The sequence below is a fragment of the Charadrius vociferus genome, unplaced genomic scaffold (genome assembly GCF_000708025.1).
Source record: "Charadrius vociferus isolate BGI_N301 unplaced genomic scaffold, ASM70802v2 scaffold467, whole genome shotgun sequence".
NCBI classification, from domain to species: Eukaryota; Metazoa; Chordata; class Aves; order Charadriiformes; family Charadriidae; genus Charadrius; species Charadrius vociferus.
The window spans coordinates 763,058-790,737 of record NW_009649309.1 but is presented as its reverse complement, the minus strand read 5'-3'; the positions used below and the strand labels follow the sequence as shown (position 1 = coordinate 790,737).

At 45.3% G+C, this 27,680-nt stretch overlaps 1 protein-coding gene across 1 annotated transcript in view; it reads left to right on the top strand.

The window, feature by feature from the left end:
* The first annotated feature begins 19,297 nt into the window (after nucleotides 1–19,297).
* The window catches only part of CRACR2B (calcium release activated channel regulator 2B), a 29,410-nt gene continuing 21,027 nt past the window's right edge, over nucleotides 19,298–27,680 (top strand). Inside the window, exons 1-6 of the mRNA XM_009889384.1 lie at nucleotides 19,298–19,546; nucleotides 21,031–21,142; nucleotides 24,419–24,590; nucleotides 26,812–26,958; nucleotides 27,271–27,361; nucleotides 27,491–27,583. Of these exons, the coding sequence (XP_009887686.1) occupies nucleotides 19,334–19,546; nucleotides 21,031–21,142; nucleotides 24,419–24,590; nucleotides 26,812–26,958; nucleotides 27,271–27,361; nucleotides 27,491–27,583 (828 nt within the window). The 5' untranslated portion in view covers nucleotides 19,298–19,333. The remainder of the gene's footprint in view (nucleotides 19,547–21,030; nucleotides 21,143–24,418; nucleotides 24,591–26,811; nucleotides 26,959–27,270; nucleotides 27,362–27,490; nucleotides 27,584–27,680) is intronic.

Here is a 27,680-nt window from a genome sequence, read left to right as displayed (position 1 = left end):
GCCCCAGCGAAGGGCCTCGGCGGCACCTTCGCCCTCGCCTCGTCGGCCTGCCCTGTCCCTCCCCCGCGGCTGTGGGCAGAGGGGAGCGGAGGGCTGGGGGGGCTCTGTATGCGGCGGGGGTCCTCGCCTGTCCAGAGCGACATACCTGCCTCGTCCCCAGCTGTCGGTGGTCCCTTGCCAGCGAAGGATGGGTATGGAGGATCCACATTCCTATGCAAAGCCACCTTCTTTGCTATGTACCGCTCCTGAGGCGTAGCTGTGGCCATGGTGTGGGGTGGGGAGCGCTGCCCTGGTGGGGTCTGGGCTGGGGAGCTCCTGTCCCTGCCACCTTCCCCCCTCTTCGGTTGCTCTGAAGTCTGCAGGCTCCTTTGAGGTGAGTTCCAGGGGCTTTGGTCTTGTGTGCTGGACCTGAATGGACACCTTTTTTTTTTTCTCAGTTTTTTTCAGCATCCTCTCTTCAGGGAACATTCTTTCCTGCTACAATCCAGGTGCAGGTGACACTGCACAGTAAAGATGTCACAGTAAAGGGTCCCTATGGCAGCTGCGTTAGTGCCGCTTCTTCTCTTTGAAAGGAAAAAATACCAGAGCTTTTCCTCTCCTAAGACTGCAGCGTCTTTCTCTTTAACATCCCGTGTGCATGGGATGCACTTTGGTGAACTTGTGTGTTGAACCTCAGGTCCTTCCTGTAGGACTTCCTGAAAACAGCCAAGGGGAAAAGAGGCCAGCGATCACCAGCCTAGGACACAGGGAGATGGCTGTGCTACAGGAATATCCTGAGAAGGCAGAATAATTCAAACACAGCTTGCTGCTTTAGATGTGACCTGTTGAGTCCTTGCTTATTCTGATGGAGGTGATGGCTGTTGTGCATCAAGGGGCCCTCAGAAAACCTGTAACTTGTAGCCTTGCCTTACCCAGGTTCAGGGGCAATTGCATCTTATTTTTCATGTTCATGTATTTAATTCTGAGGATCATATAAGCAGATATATACAGGTGAATATATATATACACACAGATGTATCTCCTGAGGGCTACAGGAATTATCAAACAGATAATCAGTCTAGTCTGTCCTTTCACTGGCCAATTCAGGTGGTCCAGAGGAGTTTCTGACAAAGTGCAGTGGGCTGGAGAGGAAGAATCCTGTCTTTGCCTGGGCATCCTGCTGCACAAAGACTGATGCAAGGCCTGAGGCATAAAATATTAGGATCCTTCATAAGATGGTATAAAATCTCTCCAAAACTACTTTACTGGACAAATAATATTGTTCTCATTCTCCAGAGCATCACTCTCCTATTGCTCTCTCTGCTGTGGCAAGCTAAGCTGGGTAGTATAAACTGATTGGTAAGTCTGCTTGGCTGTTTTGTCACCATCAAATAGGAAAATTTCTCCCCCCACCTCAATTTGATGCATCTAATTAATCAGGACCCTACCATCTACTGATCCGAAGATTGCATTGCAAAGGAGGACTCCGTGTGGGGCTGTCTTTAGCAGCATACAGACAGCACTGGGGATCTGCTGTTACTCATGACTTTGCCAGGCAGCCTCAGAGAATAAACTAATGGGATGAGGACAATTGGCAGTAACATAAATCATACGGGCAGAGCTCCATGTGTAATGTTCTTCATGGTCAGAGAGCTTTGCAGGTATTGATCCTTACGTACAATAAACTAGGTTTGGTTTCCATAATATAACCCTTGTGTTACTCGCTGTCTAAATCTTTTTGATTTGGTAAGGCTGCTCTGGGGACCGAATCTTCCCACCTCTACTCACCTGCTTGCAGGAGCTCACCTCAGATTTAAAGACGGTGGCAAGAAACTTCAGCTGTAGTAAATGCATTCCACCAAGCAGTGCGCATCTTCCCTGTTCCTGCCAGATGCCTTTGCTTGCTGTCCATATGAAGTCTGAGGTGGAAATACTTGGTTTACTTTGAATGTCTGAATCTTGAATGATCCGTTTTGTTGTTGCATCAAAATAGCAGAATTGCAGCAATTACTAAGTCTTTCTGTACTTTGTCACTGTGTATCCTTTGAGGTATGGATAGTCCAGTAGCTGGAAAGGGAGATGCTGCTGCTGTTCTGATTACCCCTCTTAATATTTTTCTAGCAGTGTTGTCCTTTCCCTATCCTGCATCGTAAAGCTTTAATTTCTTGGCTGATGCTGAGAAGGATTTCCCTTTAGGATGCATAGACCTAATTGCACATTTTGCTAAGCAAACCTGACCTCTGCAGCTGTGCAAGGAGCACTGGGGTGAATTCACTAAGTGTTCCCTGCATGTTTCTGCTGTGGCAACGAGCACGATGTGGTCTTCTCAGGCCATACGTTCAAAAGATTTGCCAGCCCTAAGCTTTTAAAAACCATCAGCCAGACATTTAAAAAAAAAAAAAAATAGTGCCATGGGATGACATAAGTGGGTGGACTTTTTTTGAAAACTATGTTCTTAATTTGAATTTTTATGCTGATTTCTGATTGTCTTGGAGATTTCTGCATGTCTGTATAAGCTGTATAAGGAATGCTTGAATCTCAGTATTTCACTTGACTGCAGGACCTAGGGGCCTCAAGTGGAATAACAAATATTGTGAGCTTTGGGAGAAAACGATGCCAAACCTCAGGTTGACAGCTGTTGTGCATAGGTTGTGGTACTGTGATATTTATAATGAAGTCTGGAGCCATGGTGGGCTTTCCCATGCTTTGTTCAGATTGGGGTAACGTGACTGGGAAGCCCTGTGGACTTTTTAACCAAGTATTTTTAACTGTGTGTCACAGAGCACTAAAGCAGAAACAAATACTGTCTTGTGCTCTTAGAGACTGCGACTGTAGGTTTGTTTTGGAGGAAATGGGGTATGGTACAATGCTCTGGAAGGTACAGTGCACTCATCTAGTTGGCATAACGGGAGGAAAATCTGTCAAATAGTAAGATCGAGCGTAAAGAGGCTTGTAATATCCCTGCTTTCTATCTAGTGAAGCGCGTGATTGCAGTTAGTTTAGCAGAGATGTCATCTGAAGGAGGAGCTGTTGTCCCTGCTTCTGTAGTTTTAATCTCAAGACTTTGTATTGCTTTTCTGTACGAGTTAATGGCCCCATCTATGTGGAAGGCACTACCTGGTTCAGAAGAATGTTTGAGAATTACATGCACCTGAAAACCCCACAGGGAAGGTTTGCATTGTTCTGAGGGTGGCAGGAGACCTCTAAAACTGTGACTGGGAGCCCTGAACCTCCTGGAATTTGTTGTGGTGGACCAGTGCTGCCTGGACACAGGGCTGGCCCAAGCTTGTGATGCTGGTAGGATCCTGGCAGAATGCAAAGATGTCACTGTTCACAGCAGATGATGTATCATGGGCTGAGGCAGTCTGTGTTTCTGAACAGGAGATGAGAGTATGAATAAGGGGAAAGCTCTTAAGACCTCTTCTACAGCTTTTTGAAAGAATTAGCCTTTAGCACGTGTGCTGTGTGAAGGCTAAAGCAATGCAGTGATGGCTTGAAAAATGTCGAGTCCAGTTGTTGTAGCTGTGCAATCAAGGTAACAGTATCTAGCTGTTTATTGCTTCCTATCTCAAGCTCTCCAAAAGAATAACAAGCAGGATATCTGCAGACTTTTGGAGGAGTAGGACTGGTAGCTGTGTGGTGTTAAAAATAAATTTGTGGAATGTCTAAATATGTTATTTAGGCTATGGAAAGCAAACCTTTTGAGGAAAAATCCAGCTATATCTGGGCATAGCTAGGTGAGTCCAGCTTCTGGAAAAGGAGGGTTAGAAGCAGACTGCAGACTTGCAGGCTTGGCTGTAAGCCCTTGGCTTGGTGTACCAGGAGCTAAGGAGAGGTGCAGGTGTGGGGAGGCACATCTAACACATAATACAGGAGAACTTGGTGTCCCTCACTGTTATAGTAGCTGAATACCTCTCCATCTCATTCAGCAAAACATCTCTGAGTAAGAGTAGTGCTTTTATCTGCCTCAGTTTCCCCTCTGTAAAATGCAGAGGAGGAAACCCAGCTCATTTGCAGCTGGGAATTTAGCGGTAGGTGACCTGTAGGTTGACATGGATGGTTGATGGATGTTGAAGTCTTCTATCTGGACAAATGATCTGACTCCCTGTAAAATAAAATCTACTGGCTTATCTACCGGTGAGGACTACTGTGGCTGTCCTGTGTATAGGGAAGGTGAGCTGTATGCCTGTGCTAGCAGCTGAGGTGAAGGCGAGATGTGTAAATATTGCTGAGCCTTATTTTCCCCATAACTCTTGCTTGTGGACTAAATCTCTGGTTGTTTGTGGGGTGGGACAAGCGGGCCAGCAGAGCCATCCTGCTCTTGTGTGAATCGCTGCTGGCTGAAGCTCCTGGCCTCTGCCCAGCTCCCCTCCTCAGCAGGTGCGGAGCTGCTGAGCTTTGCCCAAGAAGGAAGATGAGCGTCATCACTGCTTAGATAAGATAAAACGTGGTGAAATCCTTGTTACCATTGGCAGGTGTGGCTAGATGCCGGCTGGGATTTGTGTAGCTCTGAGGAATAGCCAGGCATTGCAGCTGTGGGGAGGATTGCGAAGCCTCTTTAAAACATGGAGACTTGATGCTGGATCCCAAAAGGGACGGTAGGTGCATGCCGAGGGATGGTGACAGCAAGGGCCTGAGGGGTGTGAGTGAAAGAACAGCCACTCAGTAACACTGTGGGCAGGACTTCTGCTGTGTGTTCTGTGCCTGTGTCCTGCTGTAACTGTGAGGCTGATGTTGCTCCATGAGCAGCTCCATCAGCTCGGTGTCCTCTAAGCAGGGCTGTCCGGGTTCCCTGGTGACCAGCAGGGCTGAGGACCTCTTCAGCAGCAGTGCTGCCAGAGCCTCTCTCTTCACCTACCAGGTTTTTGAAGTTCAAAGATGTCTATTGTCCTGAACTGTGCCCTTCTATCTGAGATCACGGGAACTAGGAAAAGAATTCAGATTTATCGGAGGGAAAAAGGATGCATGCAGGTGCCCCCACAAATGCACACATTTATTCCATTGCACGAGTTGCTCCTGTGCTTGAGAGCTGCTTTCCCTCTTCCTCACCCTCTTTGCATCTTAAAGGAGTTTGCAACATCTGTGCTCTACCTTTCCTTCCTCCCAAACACATAGCCAGAGGAGTAATCCTCTGCTCCTAGCACAGGTGCACAAATCCCTTTGATTTAGTGTGTTTGCTATGGTACAAAAAGTCTTTTGCTTCCCATGCAAATCTGGTTGCTCAGTCGAAGCTGCTAAATGCAAATGGACCACTTGTAGCTGTTCCCTCTGGGAAGAGTGGTGTGGGCTTTATGTAAAGCATGAAGATAAGACCGGAGAGCAGAGGAATACGCAGATTTATGCTGGAGAGAGGTCAGCACAGCTGTAGTTCATTCACAACCTGTTTCCGGACTCATGAGGTGGGATACTAGGCAGGGCGATATTTCAAGCTGTCAGTATCAAATAAATAAGCATTTATATAAATGGATTAACATTTACTAGTTACGGGTGTGTGTGGGGTGGTCACTTATTCGCTCCCCTCTCTCCTTGCCACCTCCCTGCTGCATCCAAGTGCAGAATTAGTGCTTACTGCGATTTGGTGACTCAACCCATTCTGGTGCCTGGATCCCTTTCCTGTGTTCAGGTTCGGCAAATAACGTTCAGTCTGTAATCATGCTTGAGAGCTCTTGCTATTGCCCTAGATATAGAAAGCTATAATGATGCTTAGATTAATCCAATTCAATCTGAAAATCCACTTTTCTGAAGAATAAATGTTGCATGTGGGGGGTGGTATTCAAGTGTCTTTACTGAATCAAAACCCTTTTTGGCATCGGTGGATGAAGCCTTTTTCTTTTAAATGTGTACCACTAAATACACAGGATATGCAGTATGGTTGAATTAGCATTACTATGGGGACCATAACTTTTTGTATTTCCTGACCTTTATCCATGTAACACTAAGGATTCATTAATGTGGCTCCAAAATGCTATTTATTTTTTTGTGTTTGATAAGCTTTTTTGTTCTGGTCAGTACTAAAAGAAGCTTTATAAAGGACACCAGGAGGAGATTAGAGACAGGACAGGCTGTGAGGTGCGACCTACAAGCACAGGTAGAGTTTCTCAGGGAAGGTAAGCTCAGTATGAGACAAGGGATCATCTGCGTTCTTGCCACTTCTTTCCCTCTTGCCTAAGGCAGCTCAGAAACAAGCCCTTCTCCTTCACAGCTGTGCATGAGGCAGGATTACAAGGAATTTAACTTGGGAGCTTAATGAGTGTTTTTCTTGTGCTGCTTTCTGAACCGATGGCTACTAGCCTATGTTGGAAAGGGGATGAGATGCGTAGGGAGCATTGTAAACCACACCTCCTAGGTTGGACCTGCTCTGATACTCTATTTACAGTGGCAGTGTTCATTCTCTGCTAGCTTTTTGCTGTGGAATTTACTGCTGGTTCCAGGGAAGGGGAGTGATACTGTCCTGCCGCTCAAGGTATTTGGGGACACCTGCAGAGAGAGAAAATGAAGTTGTGCAATGGGGTGGAGGGGAGGGAAGGCAGTCTCTCTCATTTGGTCAAGGAATTGTTTGAGGAGAAGGAAGTCTGAACAAGTTTGCGAGCTGATGTGTCTCATCAGAGTTTCTCCCTGGGAACTTTCTGTTCTGACTTCCTGCTTTTGCTTTAAAGCAGCAGAGTAGAACTCGCTGAGTGCAGTGGCATTGTTTACCACTGCAGAAAACGGTTGTTATTCCTGTGATGGAGGAAAGAAAATTTATTGATTGATTTTTCAAGAGCTGGAGGTGCTTAATTAACAGATGGTTAATGCTTCAGATTGGATCACCCAAGGTCTTCGCAAATGTTGAACTGAAGGAACTTGCTCTCAGTTCTGATGTGATTCTGCATGTTGCTTAACTGATTCTATTGACTCATTGATTTGGGAAACTGCCGATTTAGAGTAATAGCTGCAATGGTTACATTTTCAAAAGTAAAGGGGAAAAAGTACATGCTTAGAATATGTGGGATTGTGATGTTTTCTTATGAAATGGGTCTCTTGAGCTGGTTAGATTAAAACCGAAGGATATTCTCCTACGTACTTTGTGAAGACTCAGAAATTTTTCTTTAAAAACATTTGTCAGGAAATTTTCCACTATATCTCATAAGCATACCTATCCCCACCTCCCCATTTTCTGTAGTCCTACATCAGTGTTGCTGCTGTGAGCTTCTGACTCAGTGACAGCTTTTGTCAGAGGGGAATATTTCCCCCCTCCAGTAATTTCACCTTTCCCAGAACAGTTGTACAAGTTGAACAAAAGAACGTCTTGGGCATCTGCTTCTGAGTTTGCTTTAAACACTGTTCCTTGCTTTGATTGCTCCTTGCACAAAGCTGTGCCTGGTATGCCGGGAACATGTGCCCTTCAGTTGCACGTGTTACCCTGCTTTATGGACGAGCAGTTCAGGGCTTGTGGCTGCTCAAAACATTCTTTAGTTTTGTCTTGTAGAAATCAGAGGCTTTTAGTATTTTGTTGTGATTTTCCCCCCTGAATGAGAAAGGGAGAGGATATTTCTGATATCTTGTACAAGATCCTGGAATTCTTGGACATTCAGACTCATCTTCTCCTCTTTAGGGAGAGGGAATGGGAGCGTTGACTCCCAGGGTCCCAGTTTTCACCTTTGGCACCCTCAATGGCCTGACCACCAAGAGGTGTCTCTACTCAGGGCATGGATTTCATCCTTTTCCAGTGCACAGATTACACTGTCATTTCAGGAAAGGTATTTTGCATAGCACAGCCAGGATGTCCTTAGCTCACAGGGATGGGTGAATTTTTACCTTTAAAACCACTATTATCAGGGTGGGTCCTTAGCTGAGAGGTAACCAAGTGTCACACACCTATGCATATGGCCATTTTCATCTCTGTGAGGCAGATAATGGGTTTAACTGTCTTTTTGGAAATTGGCTTCACCCAGCTGCCTCAGCTCTGTTTGTTGTTTTAATAGCATTTGCAGAAAGGTCAAACTGTCCGTGGGTCATGTACATTGCTCCTGGGCAAAACCAATACAGCACCAGCCATGGAGAGGCTTTTCCAGGGCACTGTTGTGACTAAAAATCCTCTCCATGCTCATTCCAATCTTTGCAAACTGTTTTTGCCCTTTAAGCGCACCTTGTGGACTAAGAGTAGCAAGGTAAAGCTTCTCCCCCCCGGTCCTGTTGCTTACATGCAGCCCAGAAAAGATTATGGAGGTGAGATCACTGTGTCAAGTTCTCAAGAGACTGGAGGTGAATTTCCTGGGATGAGGAAAAGATGATTGAACTTCATGCATCCTCCCTGCAGTTGTAGCCTTCTGGATAAGGAGGTTTCAAGTGCTGCGGAGAGCTCGCTGGTTAAGCTGGAGAAGAAATCACTGTCTATCACATGTATTCAGTAAGCAGTGTGACTGGGTGCTCTATCAAAAATAAGTTTCCTCTTTGAAAAGGGATTGGGTGGTCTGATGTTCTGGTTTGATGTTTTTGTGTGTGTGTGGTGAGGGAGCTGAGGTCAACATAAGGCTATGAATTTTTGTTTGTATGAGGCTGATTTCAAGACCAAGGATCTTGTTCAACAAAGATAATGCTCTTGCCCACTTCTGTGAGCTTAGACCTGTGGTACTCCATGTGAGATGGGATTGTCAGGATTTTTAACCTTTGCGCAAAGAGGGCACTGAAGCGGCTGAGGGAAGCTTGCAGCTGGCCAGGGGGGACTTAAGCTCAGGACAGTGGGTGGCTGTTGGGAATTTTAATGAAGAAGTGAAAGAACAAGATTGGGAGTCAACTAGAGGCAGCAGTCAACACCTTTCTTGTTCAGCATTCCGAGGCTGGGTGGCAGAAAGACCGTCCTCCATGAAGCTAATAACACCAGTTGTTTCCCTCTCCTACCACAGAGGTGAGAACTAGTGAAAGGATGCCTAGAGAGGGTGGCTGACTTAAACAGTGACTCTGCTGGATGAGAGTGCATAGGTAACATCAGCCCAGGAGGGTTCCTGTTAAGGTCAGACAAGGTACATGGCTGTGAGAGAGATTCAGCTTCTTGTTGGAAAGGAAAATCTTTGTTCTTGTATCACATTGACAACTAGAATCTGAGGACTCAAAGGGAGGTCTGAGTTGACTTTGGCTCCCAAATTATGGGTCTGATGGTAGTGATAGTTGTGGGGAGAAGCCTAACCTTTGGCTGTTGGAGTACCAAGTCCAGTTCATAGGACTGTCCTTGGTGAAAATGCAGCAAATGCTGTGGTCCTTTTGACGGAAGACTCCATGAGAAAGCAGCCTCTATTCATGCTGAGGAATGGCTAAGCTGAACTAGCACTGTTTCTCCAACAGCAGCTAATGACAGATACCCTTGTCTTCCCAGTGTAAGTGTGTAATGATACTTCCCTACCCTACTCTTTTGGCTGTTTGTGGCTCAGAAAATTTTCACCAAAACAGGTATTTTTTGTAATAGTCCTTTACGGACAAACTCAGGAAAGGAAAAAACAGCCGCTTCTGCAGTCCATGAATGCCTGTGACATCCTCAGCTTCCCGTGTCAGTGAGTTTAGTGGTTTGCAGAGTAGTGCTTCCTCCTGTCTGATGTGCATCGGCCACCACCTGGGTTTATCTGAGCTCCTGGATTCTTTTTTTAAAGAAGACAGAGACAGGGGACAGTTCTTCACCATCTCTGCTATTTGGGAATTGGATACGCAGGCAACTCCCCAAAAAGCAAATTTTTGCATTTGAAGCTTTGTGTATCCATTAGAACTTTTATCTACTTAATTCAACAAAAGGCCGTTTCTGTGTAATATAATCATAGAATGGCTTGGGTTGGAAGGGACCTTAAAGATCATCTAGTTCCAACCCCCCTGCAATGGGCAGGGACACCTCCCACTAGACCAGGTTGCTCAAAGCCCCGTCCAACCTGGCCTTGAACACCTCTGGAGATGGGACCTCCACAACTTCTCTGGGCAACCTGTTGCAGTGCCTCACCACCTGCATCGTGAAAAAATTCTTCCTACTATCTATTCTACATCTCCCTTCTTCCAGTTTTAAGCCATTACCCCTTGTCCTATCACTACATGCCTTTATAAATAGTGCTTCCTTAGCTTTCCTGTAGGTGCCCTTCAGATACTGGAAAGCTGCTATAAGGTCTCCCTGGAGTCTTCTCTTCTCTAGCCTGAACAACCCCAACTCTCTTTTGCCCTTGAAGTACTTCAAGGACACCGACGGAGTGTGTCTAGCTCTCTACCAGCACAGGACTGAGGCGTGCCTCCTTTCAGCCTGAGTTTTCTTTGCAGGACACCTAGCGTGGTTGCATTCCTGAGCACAGGGGGAGAGCCTCATATACTGGTGCCTCAGCTGCTCTGAGGGTGTGAAAGGAGTCTTCACAGCAGCATTTCTGCTGACGTGTCCTTGCTGAGCTGGAGCAGCCGAGGTGGTGCTCGTCATGTGTCGAGTGTTCCTGGATGACATCTTAGCTGTTCAGTAACTAGTGGCACGAGCCCAGCAGAAGCACGCTGACTTACAGTTATTGTCTCTGGTACAAGCTGCTTTGCACGCAAGTGCTGCCTTTGCTAAAGGGCCAGGTAAGGCAGGAGGAAATTGCCAGCAATGTTCATTTAAACAAACTGAGGAGCTGCCTTGGATTTATGTAATTTCCTGTAAAGACTATTTGAAGAGCTTTGAATGCCAGCTTAGGTCTGGACCTTGTCTTCCTTATGGGGTATTCCTGCCTGCCACACCAGCCCTTGGAAAAGAGGAGTGGAAGAGAGCAGGGATCTCCTTTGCTTGAGCTCCCAGTGCTCAGTTTTCACTTTGAATCAAAAATCATCCATCGTGTCTGATGTCAAGTGCCAAGTCCTCTGTCTTCTTGCCTCCTTTTCCCACATCTGGGCTGGCGAAGAAAGTTTATTTGCATCCTGCGTACCTGCCTTGCCAGTAGGTATCACCAGCAGAGCAGAGCACTTGCTCCAAGTCAACATGCTTGCTGTTACGCAAATGTTATCTACCTACTGATTGCTGAACCCAAAGCAGCATCTACCTCCAACTTCACAACACTGTTAGCAGTGTTTAGCTAACGTGAATAAAGCTATATTATCTCTTCACTGCTAAAATATCCTGTCTTTCTCAGTTATGTTCTTGAGCTGATTGTCTCTGTGCTCTAACAACCACATATTTGTGGTAGAATATTAACAACAGTGCCATCAGTGGGAAACTTGGTACTGCTCAGAGCCTTTTCTACTTGACCGAGTGAATTATATTTACCTACTGCTGGCTAACCATGTCCTTTGTGGATGTGCAGCATGATCTCCAGCCTATGAAAATACAATTAATTATTCTTCTTGAAGACGGAGGGTACAATATTGCTGTTTTTTCCATTCGTCTGCCGCTGTGGTATATAATCCTTATGTTGCATTGTATGGGGTGTTGCAATGTTCTGTTCTTTCTGTCTGTTTAAAAAAAAAAAAAGTTTCAGGAAACCTGTAAACCTTTATAAAAAGTGAAGGAATTTGTAAAAATTAGGGTTTTTTTTTAAACTAGCTGTTGCTATTTGTCATGTCTTATTGCAGGCATGCTCTTTATTTTCTGAAAAATAAGCTGTGTGCTAGTTATATTGTCAGATCCAAGACCATTAGCTGTTTATGGAAAAAATGTGGTTAGGATTTTGTTTTTAATTGCTGAGAATTAACTCTTGGCCCAGATATTGTTAGAGGAAAAACTGATGCTTTTTCTCTCCACTCCCCAAGCAAAACAACCCAACAAAGCCAAAACCCCGATTAGTAGGAGCGGTTCCAGTGCAAACACGCGCCCTCAGTGTTTGCAGTGCCAACGCTGTGACACTGTGCCAGTGTGCAAGAGCTGCAAAGTGTCATTGGCTTGCAATGGGTATAGCTGGGGTGCAGTGTGTGGGTGTGATGCAGGATTTGTGGCAATTTCTGGGGTAAAGAATATTGTTTTGGTATGTTGTGGATACCTATCTGTTTCTCCGTGGCAAATTTTTTTAGCAAAGATCAAGAAACTTGTATTATAAGTCATAAAGAAGTGTTCCTCTTTGAACTTTGGTGAGGGAAATAGTGAGTCGCAGCAGAGCACCTTTTTTAAGATGCTGTTCAGAATGAGAGCCCCTTGCAGCTGTCCGTGTTTCTGGGAGATACCTCTGTAGCATGCTGGCATATCTGATGATGAAGTCATCCATCAATATTGCAGCACGGGTTAGCTCAGGACTATCAAGCTGGGCTAATCTCCTGCTGAGCAAACAACACAAAGGTTCCTGGATTTGTTCCTGTTTCCTTAAAGGGATACAATCAAGTGCAGGCAATTAAAAGAGAGAGTGAGTGAGTGAAGTGTAGCTCTAGGTATTACACCTAATTTCAGGCTCTCTGCCCAGGGTGTGTATGGGTTTTCTTAGGGTTTTTTTTTTAAGAAAAAGCCCTTGCAAAACAATTGATATTTTTCTAATTTTTCAGTGCATTTCTTTTCCTGCCATTCCCTTTGGGAAGGGAGAACCCAACAACCACCCAAACAAATTCCAAACAATGGAAACAAATTTCCTAGAGAAGGGAAAGAACAAAATTAATTTTGAACAAAGTACACTGAGAAATAACTCTTTTTCTTTCTGCTCTTTTCCCAGCCTTTTCAAACACTGTGGCAGAGCCTTTTAAAACAATTTCCACCTAGTGAATGTCCAGTTCCTTTGAGCAGCTTTTGGAAATTCAGCCTGTGTGGAAGCCACTTTGACACAGAGGTCAGTATTGGCCCCTGGCAAGACCTCTGCTCTGTCTTTACCTGGTCAGATTTGTACAGCTGTAATTTTGCCAATGCATTTAGAATATGTGCTTTTTGCATGCAACTAGAATAATACTTGTAAATATGTGTATTTGATTACTGAATCTCACAGTACTATAAGATCTGGGATGTGTAGATGTGACTGTGTCCTATGAGGAGCACTTGTTACAGTAATTATTGGCTTTCAAAACATTGGGAGAGAAAGGAAGGTAGAACAAACAGAGCAAGTGGCATATGTTTGATATAAAATGGTGTAAGGACCTGTGAAGCTTTCATTGTCCTTTTCTTTTAAAACGTACCTGTTACTCAGCTGGTCCCGAGTGATGCTCCCATTCCATGGGCAAGCAACAAATACTTTGTACTACCACATCGTGGCATGCTTCTGCTGTATGTTTGTAATTTGCTGAAGCAACGGGCTTCTGCTGCAGGGATCCCTTACCCCAGCCCTTCATCTCCTTGTTGTTTAATGTCCTCTCCTGCATGGGATCAAACCTGTCTCATCCAGCGTACATGTCAAGAGCATAATCAATGCACACCTAAACACCTGGTGAATTCCTTCCTTTAAAGTTGTAAGACTCTCTTTCTGCACAAGGAGTAGAAAGGAAAGGGTGTGTGTTCTTCTGATCTCTTTAAATAAATGGCTTAAATATTTAGCTTTAGTATGGGGGTGGTTTTATTGTTTCTAATAATATTGTCTTAGGCAGAGATACAGGAGGATGTCTTTTGGGAAAATTCCCAGCAAGTATCTAAGCACTTTAGTTTGTGGTACACCTTGAACACCTACTATGTACCTATAACGATTCTTTTAATATTCCCTTCTACCGCCATGTCACCAAAAATTCAGTGGTACAGGAAAGCAAAAACCTGCTTTCCCTTATAGCTCTACAGGACCCAAACACTGGACTTGCTCTGTAATCCTGGGTAAGCCACTTAAGCCAGTTGTGCTTAGTTTTTCCTCCTTCATTAACTGTTGATTCATTGTCTTGCATTGGGGCAGGACTGCTAAGAATGCTGTGTGTTCAGTGTGCGTACAATGCCTTGCAGTGACTGGGGTCATCTGAGGACCAGCTGTGGAAAATTTGGCCGTGCTCCCCACTTTCCTTTCCTCCTTGTCATCAGGCTGTGGAAAGAGAAAAAAAAAAAAAAACAAACCACCACCAAAAAACCCCAAAGCTGTCATGTGCACACAGTGGTCACGGTCACAGAGATAAGGGCTTGGCTCTTGATTGCATTTTAGCCATGACTTTTCTTTACCTCTTTAACACTTCTTACTGCTACAACAAGAAGATTTCTGAGACAATAAATTGGAAAACATGACCCTGTAACACTACCTTGAAAGTAGTATCTACCCTTTCCAGGAAAAGTACCTTGGGTCTGTTCTTCTGTTTGTTGATATTCACAGTTTCTTCAAGTTGTGTTCAAGTTTTTCGTTCTTCAACTTTGAGGCTTTGAAACTATTTTGAGTTTCACATGTAATTATCAGTCTCCAGGAACTGAGTCTTAAAATAAAGTGCCAGCTGTCACAAGCATCAGAATCAAATTGGAGGAGCTGACAATCTATAAGCATAGGCAGGTGATGTGACTTACTCCAGGCCATATGGCAAGCGGAGTCAGGATTAAAATTCACGTCTTGTGATTTCCCCAAAGGATGCCATGCCCATGGGATCCAGCTGACTTTCTGGCACAGCTCTGCACAGGACAAACTACAGTTTATGCCTCAGATGGTTAAAATATGCACTTAAGACTGGCCTGAGTTACCTCTGTGTAGAAATGCAAGACCTGGTGTTAGCTGTCTTTACTGGCAGTTGTATTGCCTGTTCTGTGCTGTGTCTGAGAAGGTCTATGTCTGTTTCCAGGCTCTGGGAAAGTTGTCTTGCAGGAGCAGGTGAATTTTTGCTTTCTGGGCCCCAGCACACATCGTGGCAGGAGATACCTGGTGTAATCCACACATCCTGAAGACTGGCTTCCTCTTAAGCTCTGTGTCAGGTTGTTCAGATGTTGGACGCTGCCCAAATCTAGACTGTGCAGTATCAGAGCTGACCTTGAGCACAGGCAGCCAAACCCCTGGGGTTGGGGAAGCGGGGGCTGTAGAATAACATTACACACTGAGGCTAGCCAGGGTGATTCGAGGCCATGGATGCCCCTGTGTCCCTGGCACTTCCATCTTCCTGGTAGATCTCCCAGGCCTTGGAAGAGTTTTTGGTCTCTGCCATGGTTTCCAGATGTGAAGGTGGCAGGAAGCACTTGTTTGAGCTGAAGCTGGGACACTGTCTCTTGTGGAGTGGGTGCTGGTCAAACCATATACCTAGAAAACTGGAATAGTCCCATGAAGCTTTCACAGAATCACAGAATTTTCAGAGTTGGAAGGGACCTCTAGAGATCATCTAGTCCAACTCCCCTGCTAAAGCAGGATTGCCCAAAGCACATTACTCAGGACTGCATCCAGGCGGGTCTTGAAAATCTCCGAAGAAGGGGACTCCACAACCTCCCTGGGCAGCCTGTTCCAGGGCTCTGTCACCCGAACTGTAAAGAAGTTTTTCTGTGTATTGGAACGGAACTTCCAATGTTCCAACTTGTGCCCATTGCCCCTCGTCCTGTCACTGGGCACCACCGAGAAGAGTCTGGCTCCATTTTTGTTAGCACCCTGTTTCTATCAGCATGCTCACGTGAACAGAGAACGTTTCATATGGATTCCAAGGGAGGCTGGACAAGTGTCTTGAAAGATGAAGGAGGAACCATATGGCTCAGGAATTACCCCAGGCTGACAGTGGCTAGAGGCTGGCAGATCTCTTCAGGGAAGTCTTCTCTGTGCTTGCCTTGCTGTTGCTCTTCCCTCACCAGCCGCTCCTGGCCACTGTTGAGGGCAAGATGCTGGGCTAGATGAACTTTGGTGTGATGTTGTTATAATGGAAATCAACAGATACAACAAGATACAGAGATTGTCCTTGCTCCAGGCTAAGTGTGGAAAATAATTCTTAACTGGTGCTGACTCAATGACTGCCTTGTCCTGCCAGAGGAGACCTGTAAAAATTAATCCCCTCAGGAAGATTTGGTAATGACCCTTGGCTTTGTCACTGAAGTTGGTTTGGCTACATCTCACTGGACGAGCACAGGTTTCCCTGACCGAAAGCATTAGGTGCCCATACCTGTCTTCTCTTGTGTCAGTCAAGCATGGCTCTTCCCAAGCTGAAAGTCCATCAGGAGAGAAGTCCATCAGAGCTGCAGTGGATTTTGCTTACTGGGGCTCTCTCTTATTTGCTGCTTTGTTCCTCTACAAGTGCTGTCTCGCCATTGACAGATCCACATCTGGCTTGAAGCAGCTTGAACAAGAGACTCTGCACTTGAAACATTGAATTAATGGGCTTGGTCTTTTAGATGTAGGTGAAATCTTTTCAGGCTCGTGTCCATTTCAGACTCCCAGCTCTTCTAATTAAGAGGCTTTTAGTTCAGCCAGTGTTTGAGAACTACAGTACAGCTGGGCGTTTGATAAAATGAGGAGATGCTCGAGGTAGGGATGTAATGAGTCTGATTTCAGCTTGCAGATATGTCTCTGAGACAGAACAGAACATCCTCCTCATACAACCTTTTGTTTGCTGCAGCAGAGCTGGGGAGACATTGTCTGTGTGGGCTGCTCTGGCTTTTGAAATAGAAACGATGAAGCTGCTAACAAGAAAGTAAGATCTTCTGGGAACCTCAGTGTCTCTTAGGCAGCTAGAGTGATGTCTTAGAAAACATATTTCTTATTCGCACTTTTTCTTATTCTGGCTGTTTTCTGCAATCCTATTACAGCTCTTGCTTTGGACTCCCATTTAATTTCCTCCCCTGCTGCCACCTGCACTTACCGTCTGGTACAGGGTGCTGCTTGTGCTGAGACTGTGTCTTCACAGAAAAAAAGCTTCAGCGAGATAGCCTGCAGCAGCCAATAATTATCATTCATAGAATCATAAAATTGTTTTGGTTGTAAGGGACTGAAAGATCATCTAGTTCTAACCCCCCTGCAATGGGCAAGGACACCTCCAACTAGACCTGGTTGCTCAAAGCCTCACCCAACCTGACCTTCAAAACTTCTCTGGGCAACCTGTTCCAGTGCCTCACCACCCTCAGTGAAAAAATTCTTCCTAATCCCTAATCTAAATCTACTGTCTTCCACTTTGAAGCCATTACCCCTTGTCTTATCACTACATGTCCTTGTAAAAGGTCCCTCTCCAACTTGCTTGTAGGCGCCCTTCAGATACTGGAAAGCTGCTATAAGGTCTCCCCAGAGTCTTCTCTTCTCCAGGCTGAACAAGCCCAACTCTCTCAGCCTGTCTTCACAGGAGAGGTGCTCCAGCCCTCTGATCATCTTCGTGGCCCTTCTCTGGACTTGCTCCAACATGTCCATGTCCTTCTTGTGTTGGGGGTTCCAGAGCTGGACGCAGTACCTCAGGTATGGTCTCACGAGAGCAGAGAGGCAGAATCACCTCCCTCAATCATCAGTTGGACTATGTGACTCCTCACTGTAATCATCTGTAAAATCTATGTAGCATAGATATTTGGGTCTTTTTTTGGTTTTCTTCTTTCAAGGCAAGCTTTGCAACTTTTGCTTGAATGTGAAAAGCTAGGGTTTTTTACAACTTCTTTACTGCTAACACGTACAGACTTGCCATCAGAAGCAAGCTGACTGTCCAGGGAGCGGAGAGAATCAAGCTTTAGTCTCCAAATCTTGCTGTGTTGGCTCCATAACACAAAAAAATGCTTGATAGGAGGGTTTGTTTGGGAAAAGAGCTAGAGAGAAAGACGCCCCCTGCCTTCTCACTTTTCATGCTTTCTTTCTTCCTTTCCTCTGCAGTATTCCCCAAAGCTTGTGTCCAGCTCTGTGTCCATTGCTTGCCAGGAATGTCTACTTGGCTGGAAACATATATAATAGATAATCTTATTTATAGGTAGTTTTCTGCAGAGTTTCAAATAAATATCTTCTCAAGCTAAACGGAGGTGCCCTGAAAAAACACTGATTTGAAAGGGGGAGTGAAGTGTTCTGCTTGTTCTTCGAAGCAGAACCACCCTCTGGCTCATGAACCAGCAGTAATAAACGGAGTCAAATAGCGTGGTGCGTAATTGCCGCCTTCTTTTGTGTCAGCTTCATATAATTCTCACATGTGACATTCTTTGTGGCCATCATGCTCTTTATCCTCCCATTGTACTAAGAGTGCAAACAGAATTAACTTGTTTGTTATCACGGCATCTGTACGTGGCTTTTAATTTCTTGGAGATTAAAAAAACCAAAAACACAACCCTCAAGCCCTCTTTGTCTAGTACTGTTTAAATCTGCTCTCAGCCTGCTTGCACAGCTCACTTCTGCTCTGCAATGCAGAACGCAGATCTGCAGGAGAAGTCTAAAGCAATCAGTGCAACAAGGCTTAAAAAATGTGGTGGTGTTGCTGAAGAAAAGCTGTCTGGAAGGTGTTACGTGGCATCAGTAAGTCAGAAGTCGGATTGGGGTAGGGATGTGTTGTATGCACCTTTACAATCACAGTGCTGTGTTTAAAGAGGTGCTGTTATTCCTAGCCTTTTTGGTTTAGGTATTTGTAAGTAATGGAAATTATTTTCTTTGGCCTCTGAAATGACTCCATGGTCGTCTGGTTTCCTTCCTATTAAGGTGAACATTTTAGATTAAAACTCTGGCAGCTTACGAGCTCTCAAAACAGAGGCTGGGAGGCAACAGGCGCAGGAGTGCCCAGTTTATTAAATTTTTCCTGGTGTAGGAATTATCTGACCCTTCTTTGTGCTGTAACAACACGAAAAGAGATGGAGTTACTATTTGGGACACATTAATAAGAAGATGTCAGACATGGAAGGCCGACCTGGGGGATCTGGGCAGGAGAGGGCTGGGAGTGACAGTCCTTCTTCTATTTCCTCTGTCACTTGCACAGATCTTTCTCTGTGCCTTTGTCTAGCTCTGGGTTCTTGCAGTTGTGATGCAGGTTTGGTGTTCAAAGGTGCAGAAAAGCAACAGGAGGCATAGAAGCACTTTATTACTAGAGGAACCAAGACGAGAGAGAAGCATCCTGGTCCAGGCATCCAGGGAGCTGTGCGAGAGCTGGGAGCTGGCCCTGCTCATGGTGTTCAAGCCCTCTGTCTCAGCTGATGGGACTATCACCGTGCTGCCATGTGGATTTACCTGTATGCTTTAGTATTTCCTTTCCATCCTCTCATCTCCCCTGAAACCTTCCTTTGGCACCTGGCTTTCACCAGCAGATAACTGACTGCCCTGTAGGTCTGAGCCAGAGGAGGAGAGATAGCAAAAGAGCATCCTTGCTCAGTGTAGCCCATCACAGGGTGAAGGGTTATGGCTGTTTGGTGGGCTTAGTTACGCCCATGTTGTGTACAGTGTGTACCTATGTATGGTGTGTATCTCTTACGCAAACTCTGTGCACGCTTTCTGTCTTCCCCCCCTCCCCTTGGTAACAGATGCAGATGCTGAATATTGTTCTTTCAAACCAACAAGGCACATAACTAGATGATGTGTGGGGTAGGGGTCATGTTTGACTGGGATTTCTCTGTTTCCTGCCCCACAGTTCTTCTGGTTGCCCCTGCCCTGTAAGAAAATACTTTGAGAAGATGGAGAACCAGAGGGGAGCGCTCTTGGGATGTGTCCACTGGGAAGGAGAAGAGGAAGGGGATGAGGAGGATGGAGTGGCTCCTGGTGTTTCTCCTTCCAGCCAAATGAGTGAATTGGATGATGTGCAGGTGGAGATGTTCGAGAAGGCAAGGGAGCTCTTCCAGCTGTGTGACAAGGATGAGAAGGGTTTTATCACCAAGGTGGACATGCAGGTGAGGGAAAAAAATCCTTCCCCCTTCCTGGGAGGAGCTGTAAAGTCATGGGTAGCAGAAGAGGGGAGAATGTGGCACATCTTTGCTTTTGGCAAATGTGGGGGTGCATGTGGGTTCTTTCTTATTCAGATCTCTGGGAGCCAAATTCTGTCACAGCCGGCTGCTGGGAACTGGAAAACCCAGAAGGGCCTTGGCCCTCTAGGGGATTCCTGGGACAAGGGGGACTGCAACTGCAAATTTTTAAGAAATGCATAAAATAAAAAAAAAATTGCAACGGTTCCTACAAACATTAAGCATGCAGTGGATGGGAAATCTGGGGGAGAAATCTTTGGTTTAATTTAAAAAAAAACCAAAACACACACACCCCCCCAAACAATGTCAACAATGAAAAAAATCCACCAACCTCAACAAAAAAAGCTGTATAACTTTTTTGTCTCAATCATAGCTAAAGCCTGATCTTGAAAACTTACTTTAGGCCTGAACTATAACTTTGCTCTGGAATGATGTGTTTTGTTGCTTTCTGTTAAAAGCAGTATTTGTTAACAGAATCTCTATAGTTCTTTTTGAGTTTTCTTTTAACAGTTTATCAGGAAGGTTACATGCACATTGTTTTTCCTCTGTTTCATGTCTCTGTCCATCTATAATTAACACTTGGCAGGCCCATGATGGTTTAATTATTGACTCACTTTGTTTTGGGTTGTGTGATGTCTAATTTTGTGTAGTTACCTTAAAAAATACTTATTAAGCTTTTATCTAAAGCTGCACGTTTAATGGACAGTAATGAGGTTTTAGTCTACACCTCTTGTTATTTGGAAGCTTCTTTGGGTGTCCATTCACGGTAGGTACTCTACACATGTATTATGAAGGGAAATCTCTCTGCTCCTTGTCTGTGCTGTGGGAATAGTGGTACTGTCCCAACAGGCAGAATATGGCAGAAGAAAACCAATTCTCTTGTTACAGACTGAATGATCTGCAAGATTTCCTGCATGTGCTGGGAACTGAATCCAGACACCCACAGGTCTGTCCTCCCTCTCTGGACAAAGAGATGGAGCTGGTACCTGATGTGTCCATAGAGAACTCTCTTGGGAGCAGCAGTGGTCACAGGAAGCTGGCAGTGCCCTGGAGGGCAGCCACCTTTGGGCAGGGCTTGGGCAGGAGTGGAGGGAGGCAGGCAGCAAACTAGAGGCAGTGGTTCTGAAGTGGGGGAGGAAGACGCTTGAGCTGCCTCCAGACAAAATAACCAAAGCTCCCTCTCTGCAATCCTGGTTGAATCATCCAGTAGTGGAAAGCGTTGCTGTATCAATGGGTCCAAACAGGCATTTGTGCCATCTCTCAGCTGTACTGGCAGACTGTCACATCCCATCCAGGATGCAGTGCTGAAAGGGTGGTGCTGTAAGCCAAAGCTGAGGACAGCAGGGACAGGAGCTAGTCACAGGGAAGACTTGAGTCATGTCTTAATTTTGTTAATTCTTTCATCTCTGCAGCGGCTCCAGAGTGAGCTCCCCTTAACCCTTGAACAGCTGGAGACTGTTTTTGACAGCTTGGAACAGAACAATAATGGATACCTGACGCCTGTGGAGTTCAGCATGGGATTAGGTAAGGACTGCACAGAGGCAGAGGAAGGAGAAAGCCCACCTGTGACATGATGTTGGTACGACAGAAGGTGCAGTGGTTCTGCCGAAGCTGTACCGGCTATACAGGGCAGTGTCCCATGCTTATGGTGAATATCATTGGAGAAGGTGTGTGTGCAATACTGCTCGCCCCCTTCCTGGGGCTTTGTGTTGCCTTCTTCCACAACCTGCCTACCTGGTAGAGCCAGCTTCTGAGCATCTCCTACAGGAGGTGGTACAGACTGCAGCCTGTATCTGGCCGTGTGATCCACAGTTGTTCATCTGGATAAGGACTCTCATTGGGTGAGGGGACAGAAATACGCCTCTTGGCAGCTGTGTCCAGCTGTTTTATTCAGTGCTGTTCAAAGATGTTAGTAGGAGTCCTGTTAGCAGTCTAGCACACTGGCAAATGAACTTTTGTTTTCCTCTTACTGTTGCCTTTTCCAAACACTAGGAGAATACTAATTCTATACCCCAGTCTTCATCCAGTAGCACAAGCAGTGCAAGAAGTGTTAAGGAGGAGAACCACCATAGCACTAATAACCTTTGCAGTGGGCACTTAGTTGCCTTAGCTGGTTGTGAGCTCTCAGAAAGTCTGCACCCTGTTAGCACCTTCCTTGGACATGTAGATGTGTTAATGGGATCAGGTCGAAGGAAGTGAACACAGGTGGTCTAGGGTTTTCAGAAGTGATTGTGGAGGCTCTTGAGTTGCAGTGTCCCGATTGCTCAGATTGTCGTTGCTCATGGCTTTTTTCAACTTGGAGAGGAGGGATCTTTTTGGTGCTTCAATTTGAATTGCCAGAAACAGCTAGCCAGGAAAGGAGAAGCTGTAAAGATTTCCTCAGAATAAACATGGAAAGCTGTGTTCTGGGAATGTGTTAACCCATCGAGTGCCTGCTGACTGTGCCTGTTTCTGCCTTGTGTCCCTGCCTGCCGGGGGGGGAAGCCTTGTTGGCTGGTTCTGCTGCCTTTGCCAGAAACAAGTCACCTCGGGAGTGTGGACTTTCTTACCTTAAAGATCATCTAGTTCCAACCCCCCTGCTGTGGGCAGGGACACCTTCCAGACACCTTCCACTAGACCAGGTTACTCAAAGTCCCACCCGACCTGGCCTTGAGCACTTCCAGGAATGGAGCATCCACAACTTCTCTGAGCAACCTGTTCCAGTATCTCACCACCCTCACAGTAAAGAATCTTTTCCTAGTGTCTAATTTAAATCCACTCTCTTTTAGTTTAAAACCATTACCTCTCATCCTATCACTACACTGCCTGATTAAGAGTCCCTCCCCATCTTTCCTTTAAGCCCCCGTGAAGTACTGGAAGGCTGCTATAAGGTCTCCCCGGAACCTGCTCTTCTCCAGGCTGAAAAACCCCAACTCTCAGCCTGTCCTTGTAGGACAGGTGCTCCAGCCCTCTGATCATCTTTGTTGCCCCCCTCTGGACTTGCTCCAACAGGTCCATGTCCTTCCTATGTTGGGGGCCTCGGAGCTGAATGCAGTACTCCAAGTGGGGTCTCACGAGAGCAGACTAGAGGGGGGATGCAGAGCAGAAGGTGAATAGGTGCCATTTGGGCACCTTGGCATCCACAGTGCTCTCTGTGTTATGACTTGGTTATTCCCAAATCTCATTGTTTGAGACATTTGTCCCAGCCATAGCCTTAGATGGACATCATGAGAATACCTGTATCAGTGCCATTTCTGGCAGAGGCAGGCAAGATTTCTCTTTGTGTTAGTCACCACTTGTCAGGTGCTGCCCTGTGTTGGCAGCCTGGCTCTGTGGGACTTGCTCCAGTCTCAGCAAAACACCTCATATCTGCGTTTCTTTTTTTTTATGGTTGTTCTTTGTGTATGGCTTCAATGAAATCCTTTTCAGACTTTGCCCCTAACTCAAGGGTTTGGCATGGCATACTGCTGTCTTCCTTCTGGAGTGTTCAGGGGGGAAAAGAGGGGGAAGCAGTTCAAGCTTCAGTCAACTCTACTTCTTGAGAGGGCTCCTTGAGTGGCCTCTGAGAGGTTAAAGGGTGCATCTGCACAACTGACAAAAGAAGGTACATTTAAAATGTTCAATTTAAAGCAATCTGAGATCCTCCTAGAATGCCAAAACAATCTTCAGCTCATTCTCTAGCTCAATTTTCCCAGCTGTAAAAGCAGACATTCAAAGTGCCTAATCTAAGCCCATCTCCTTAATTAACTGTCCAAGCCTCAGTTTTTAAGCTGAACAGGGCCGGTATCTCCACACTGCAAGTTTTTTTTACTGCAAGATTTTCTTCAGCACATCTTAAGAGCCGCAGAGGAGCAGCTAGGTTCTGGACATACGGAGTTAGGAAGTGGTCGAGTTAAATGACTTGAGGTACACAAATAGTGGATATTTTTCCCCTTAAGTCAGTGTCATGTTCTCATCCGTGCTCTGAACACCCTTGGCTCCTGGCCCTGTAGCTGGGATGTCATTTCTGCCTTTTGAACCAAGCAGATATGTTTTGGAAAGATGAGCAGCTGCTAATGGAGGTCTGACCTCTGTATACAGGATGGGGGCCTGCGTTTTGGATAGGATTGCTTGATTTCTTTCTTTGAGAAGAATTTGTTCCCAGCACCAGGATTTGTCACATGCCTTGCATAGCATGAAGTTTTCATGGCATTAGTGTCTCAGCATGAAACAGGATCCAGATAGCTGGAAGCCATCTGTATGTGGGATGGGGAAGGGGGGTTGTTCAGAAGGTAAGTTCATTTTGTTCAGACACTCTACGCAATCCTAGCAAGAGGAGGTCCTTGTCCCATAGCACTTGAATCAGAACAGATGTAGCACATGAGAAAGGAAGGGTAATGATCTCCTCCTTGCTTTTTTTTTTTAAGCTGGGGAACTGAGGCATGGTGCTATTCAGTGCCTGGCTTGCAGTTCCAGAGGGAGCTTGTGGGATCATTGGCAACTGAACTCGCAGCACTGCTCCATGGGACTGAAGTGACCTAATACCATGTTTCACATGCTGAGAATCCAAGGCCGTGGGTGGTAGATCATCTTCACACAGATGTGAACAGAGCCCTAACAGGCAGGGCTGAGAGCCAGTTTCAGTCCCAGCATTGCAGACTGGATGCTGACATCACTCAGGACGTCAGAACAGAGGCTCTTTACTGACCAGGAGCTGTATTCTACACCAGCAGTGTGCAAGCAGCTTCTCATAGAGCTCTGTCAGGCTGCCACTTAAATAGCAGCTTATTAAATGACATCCAATTTGATTTTACTCTCCTTCTTCCCTTCTCCTTCCACCAGGAAAGTTAATAGGGATTGAATTGTGTCAAGGGGCTGGGAGAATGGATCACTCCAGACACGAGGAGACCTTTGAGTCAGGCTGGTCAGATGACTTGGACCCAGCAGAAGATGATGAAGAGAAACGATTCTGTTCCATGATGGAGCAGCTCGGAGCAGCCCACGTGTTTGATGAGTAAGTAGGGGAGTTGCATGGCATTACTTCTACCCTGTTTTGATCTTGCATTACCAAAACTTCAAAGTACCAGCAAAGACCAAAGAGGTGGACTGAGCCTCTTGCTCTCTGAAGCACTGCTTGGGCTTTCTGTACTGCTGTCTTGGGTTTTCATATTCTTGGTAACAAATGCAGTGAAGTCTGGGTTTTCTCATCAGTTTACAATTACTTTTAGTGCAGTGCTTTTCACAAAGAGTTTCCCAAACTAGAGTTCAGACCACAGCTGTAAAATGTAGCAGTTGGTGGCGTGGGAGCCCATCCGCCTGCAGCAAATGAAAAGAAGCATGTGAGGGTTAGACAAGGTAAGGAGGATATGAGTGTGCTGTCTGCTCCAAAGTGGTGATTGACTGTTCACATATGTTCAGGCGATCTTAATACTAAGAGTCTCTGTGACAGATCTGTACTCAAGGGACTGGTTAGGTCTGGGCTGATCTCAAGAGTGTGAAAGGCTAAACTGGGCAAGGGATGGTCACCTGAGCTTTGAAATTTTATATTAATGCTCTTGTGTGTGGCCCCAGTAGTGTCTGCTGTCCCCAGTGCTATCCAGCCATTTTTTTAGGACCTTCCGAAGTGAAGCATTATGTGTAACTGGTTCTTACTGATGCACATCTGCTGGGGCTGGGGTGCCTAACAGTATCTGTGGCAGCCGTTTTTCAGTCCAACAGTGTTGCCAGTTTGCAGAGAAGCAGCCCAGGTAGGGGCAGGAGACAGACAGGATTGGAGACCGAAGCTGAGAGTGAGGAGTTTCTTGCTTTCAGAGCTGCATCTGTCATGAAACAGTTTTTTTTTGTTTTTTTTTTTTGTAGTTTGCACTGTGATGCGAAGCACCTCCGTGTTTCTTTTCATGCTAAACAACTTCTCCTGTCCTGAAAAATTCTGGAAAGCTGTTATGCCTCAAATAATGGAATGACACTGTGAAAGGCCATATTATTGTTGTAGAAAAATAGCCTCTGCTGTTTATAATTCTGCTTTGAGAAGCATCAAGTCTTAAAGTGAAATTATCCTGTGTTTTATTTTGACCACTTACTTGCAGTTTTATGCAGTGAGTTCAGTAGCTACTTCATGTCATGCCTTTGTGCCAAGCCAGCTGTTGTAAAGTAGTAATATAAACCAGAAGCTAATTGGGGTCAGAACAGGAATCTGAACTATTTGTCTTCACTGTTTTTGCTAGAAATAAATGGTTTTGTTTATTAATGGGACTCAATATGTTCTGTTATTTAAAACTCCAAGTTTTGATGAAGTGCTAGTAACTTTTTCAACTTGGGACAGAAAAAGGAGGCTATCATGCAATGGTGGCAGGGGGAATCGAGCTTTTTAGTTGTGTTTTTGTTTATTTTCTCACAAAAAATATTAAGGGACACAAATACGTAGACAAAGAAAAATACCTATTTTGATAATGTCTATAGGTATAATTATTCTGTATGGTTCAAGGCAGTTCCTCCAAAGTACTTAATGAATTTAAAAAAAAAAAGAAAAAAAAAGAAAACAGTTAATAAAAAGCTCTTCCCCCAAAAGAAGCATGAAGTGGTGTCTGCGGGCTTATAAGACTCTTTGGGAAAGACGTTTATAAGTTCTGTGTTCAAGTTATAATGAATTAAAGGCCAAAACAGTGTAATCATTATTGCAGGTTCAGAAAAAAAGACTTTGGGTTTCCAGGGCTTCCTCTGTTATTATCTTGATGTGACACCTGGGCGAATTTGCTTCTTTTGTTTGTGCCTTAGTTTCCAAACCTGTAAAATAAGTAAATAACAAGGACAGTAGCATCCACTGGTACAGTCCTGGTGTGAGAACACCACCTGTGTGACGTATGCGAAATCCCTGGGCTGTAACAGTTTGCTGCTTGACCATAGCTCACAGCAAATTTGCTGAATGTTCATCTCTTTGAGTCTTGGTTTAGACACCAAATATGTTATTGCTGAATACTTGAAAAATAATAATTCCAGATTTGCTTCCTAGACTTTTCCTCTTTCAGATGACTTCCTTTATTTTAACCTTGCAGTAGATCTCAATCCCCATGCATGCTCCATCACTGTCCAACTCCCCTCTTTGCTGTTATGGTTTAATGGAGGTCATCACAGGAGAAGGGCAGTTTGTCCTGAGTGCATGTTGGAGTTGGAGTAACAGTCCATAAATTGACACAGAAACTCATTTGCTTTCCTACTTTCTTGTATGCTTGCTCCAGTCCGCGTGAGATTCGGGAGCTCTGGGCTCGGCTACGGAAGGAGCGTCCGGAGCTCTTAGCCAATTTTGAAGAGTTTCTGTTGCGTGTTTCATCCTACGTAAGGGAGGTGAATCACGAGAAGGAATCTATGGAACAGGCATTGAAGCGGTAAGGGGAATATCATGCTTGTTTGCTGTCAGGATCTAGCTGATGCTTGGATGCTGCCTCAAAGGCAAGGAGAGACTGATGTGAGGACACAGATTTTTTTTTTTTTTTTTTCTGTAATAAAATTACTCTGTATCTTGATCTGATCCCCATGGGTTTGTTTTGCATCAGTGCCCATGCATAACATTCGGTATAGTTAAAATCCCACTCAATACCACAGAGCTGGTAGTGGGAATCTGTTTCCACCCTTCTCTCCTGTTTTCTTTCAGTATTGTCTTTCTCTCTCCTGACCTGTGTGCACCCTGCCTTTTGTAGGAAGGAGACAGACCATGACCGAGAAGTCAGGTGCCTTTATGAAGAAATGGAGCAACAGATCAAAGCAGAAAGGGAGAGACTGATCTGCCAGGTACCTCATCACTCTTGGCTGAACTCAAACTTTCTCTGGTCTGAAGTAGAGGTGGTGGCTCCTATGGCCAAGGAACAGCCCTTAGCGTTCTGGTGTTGTATGCACAGGTGTGTATCTTTACCTCTGCAGGAAGCACTGAGACATGACAAGAGTAATCTGCTCCAGAAGGAACTGCGCAGCAAAGAGCAGGAGCTGGAGAAAATCCTCTACCGCCAGAAGAAGGTAACAGGACCCAAATCCTTCCTACAGAAGCATGTCCCCTTCTACTGTCTTTCTGCTAAGACCTTTTCTGACTGAGAATGGTTTTCATCTGCTGAGG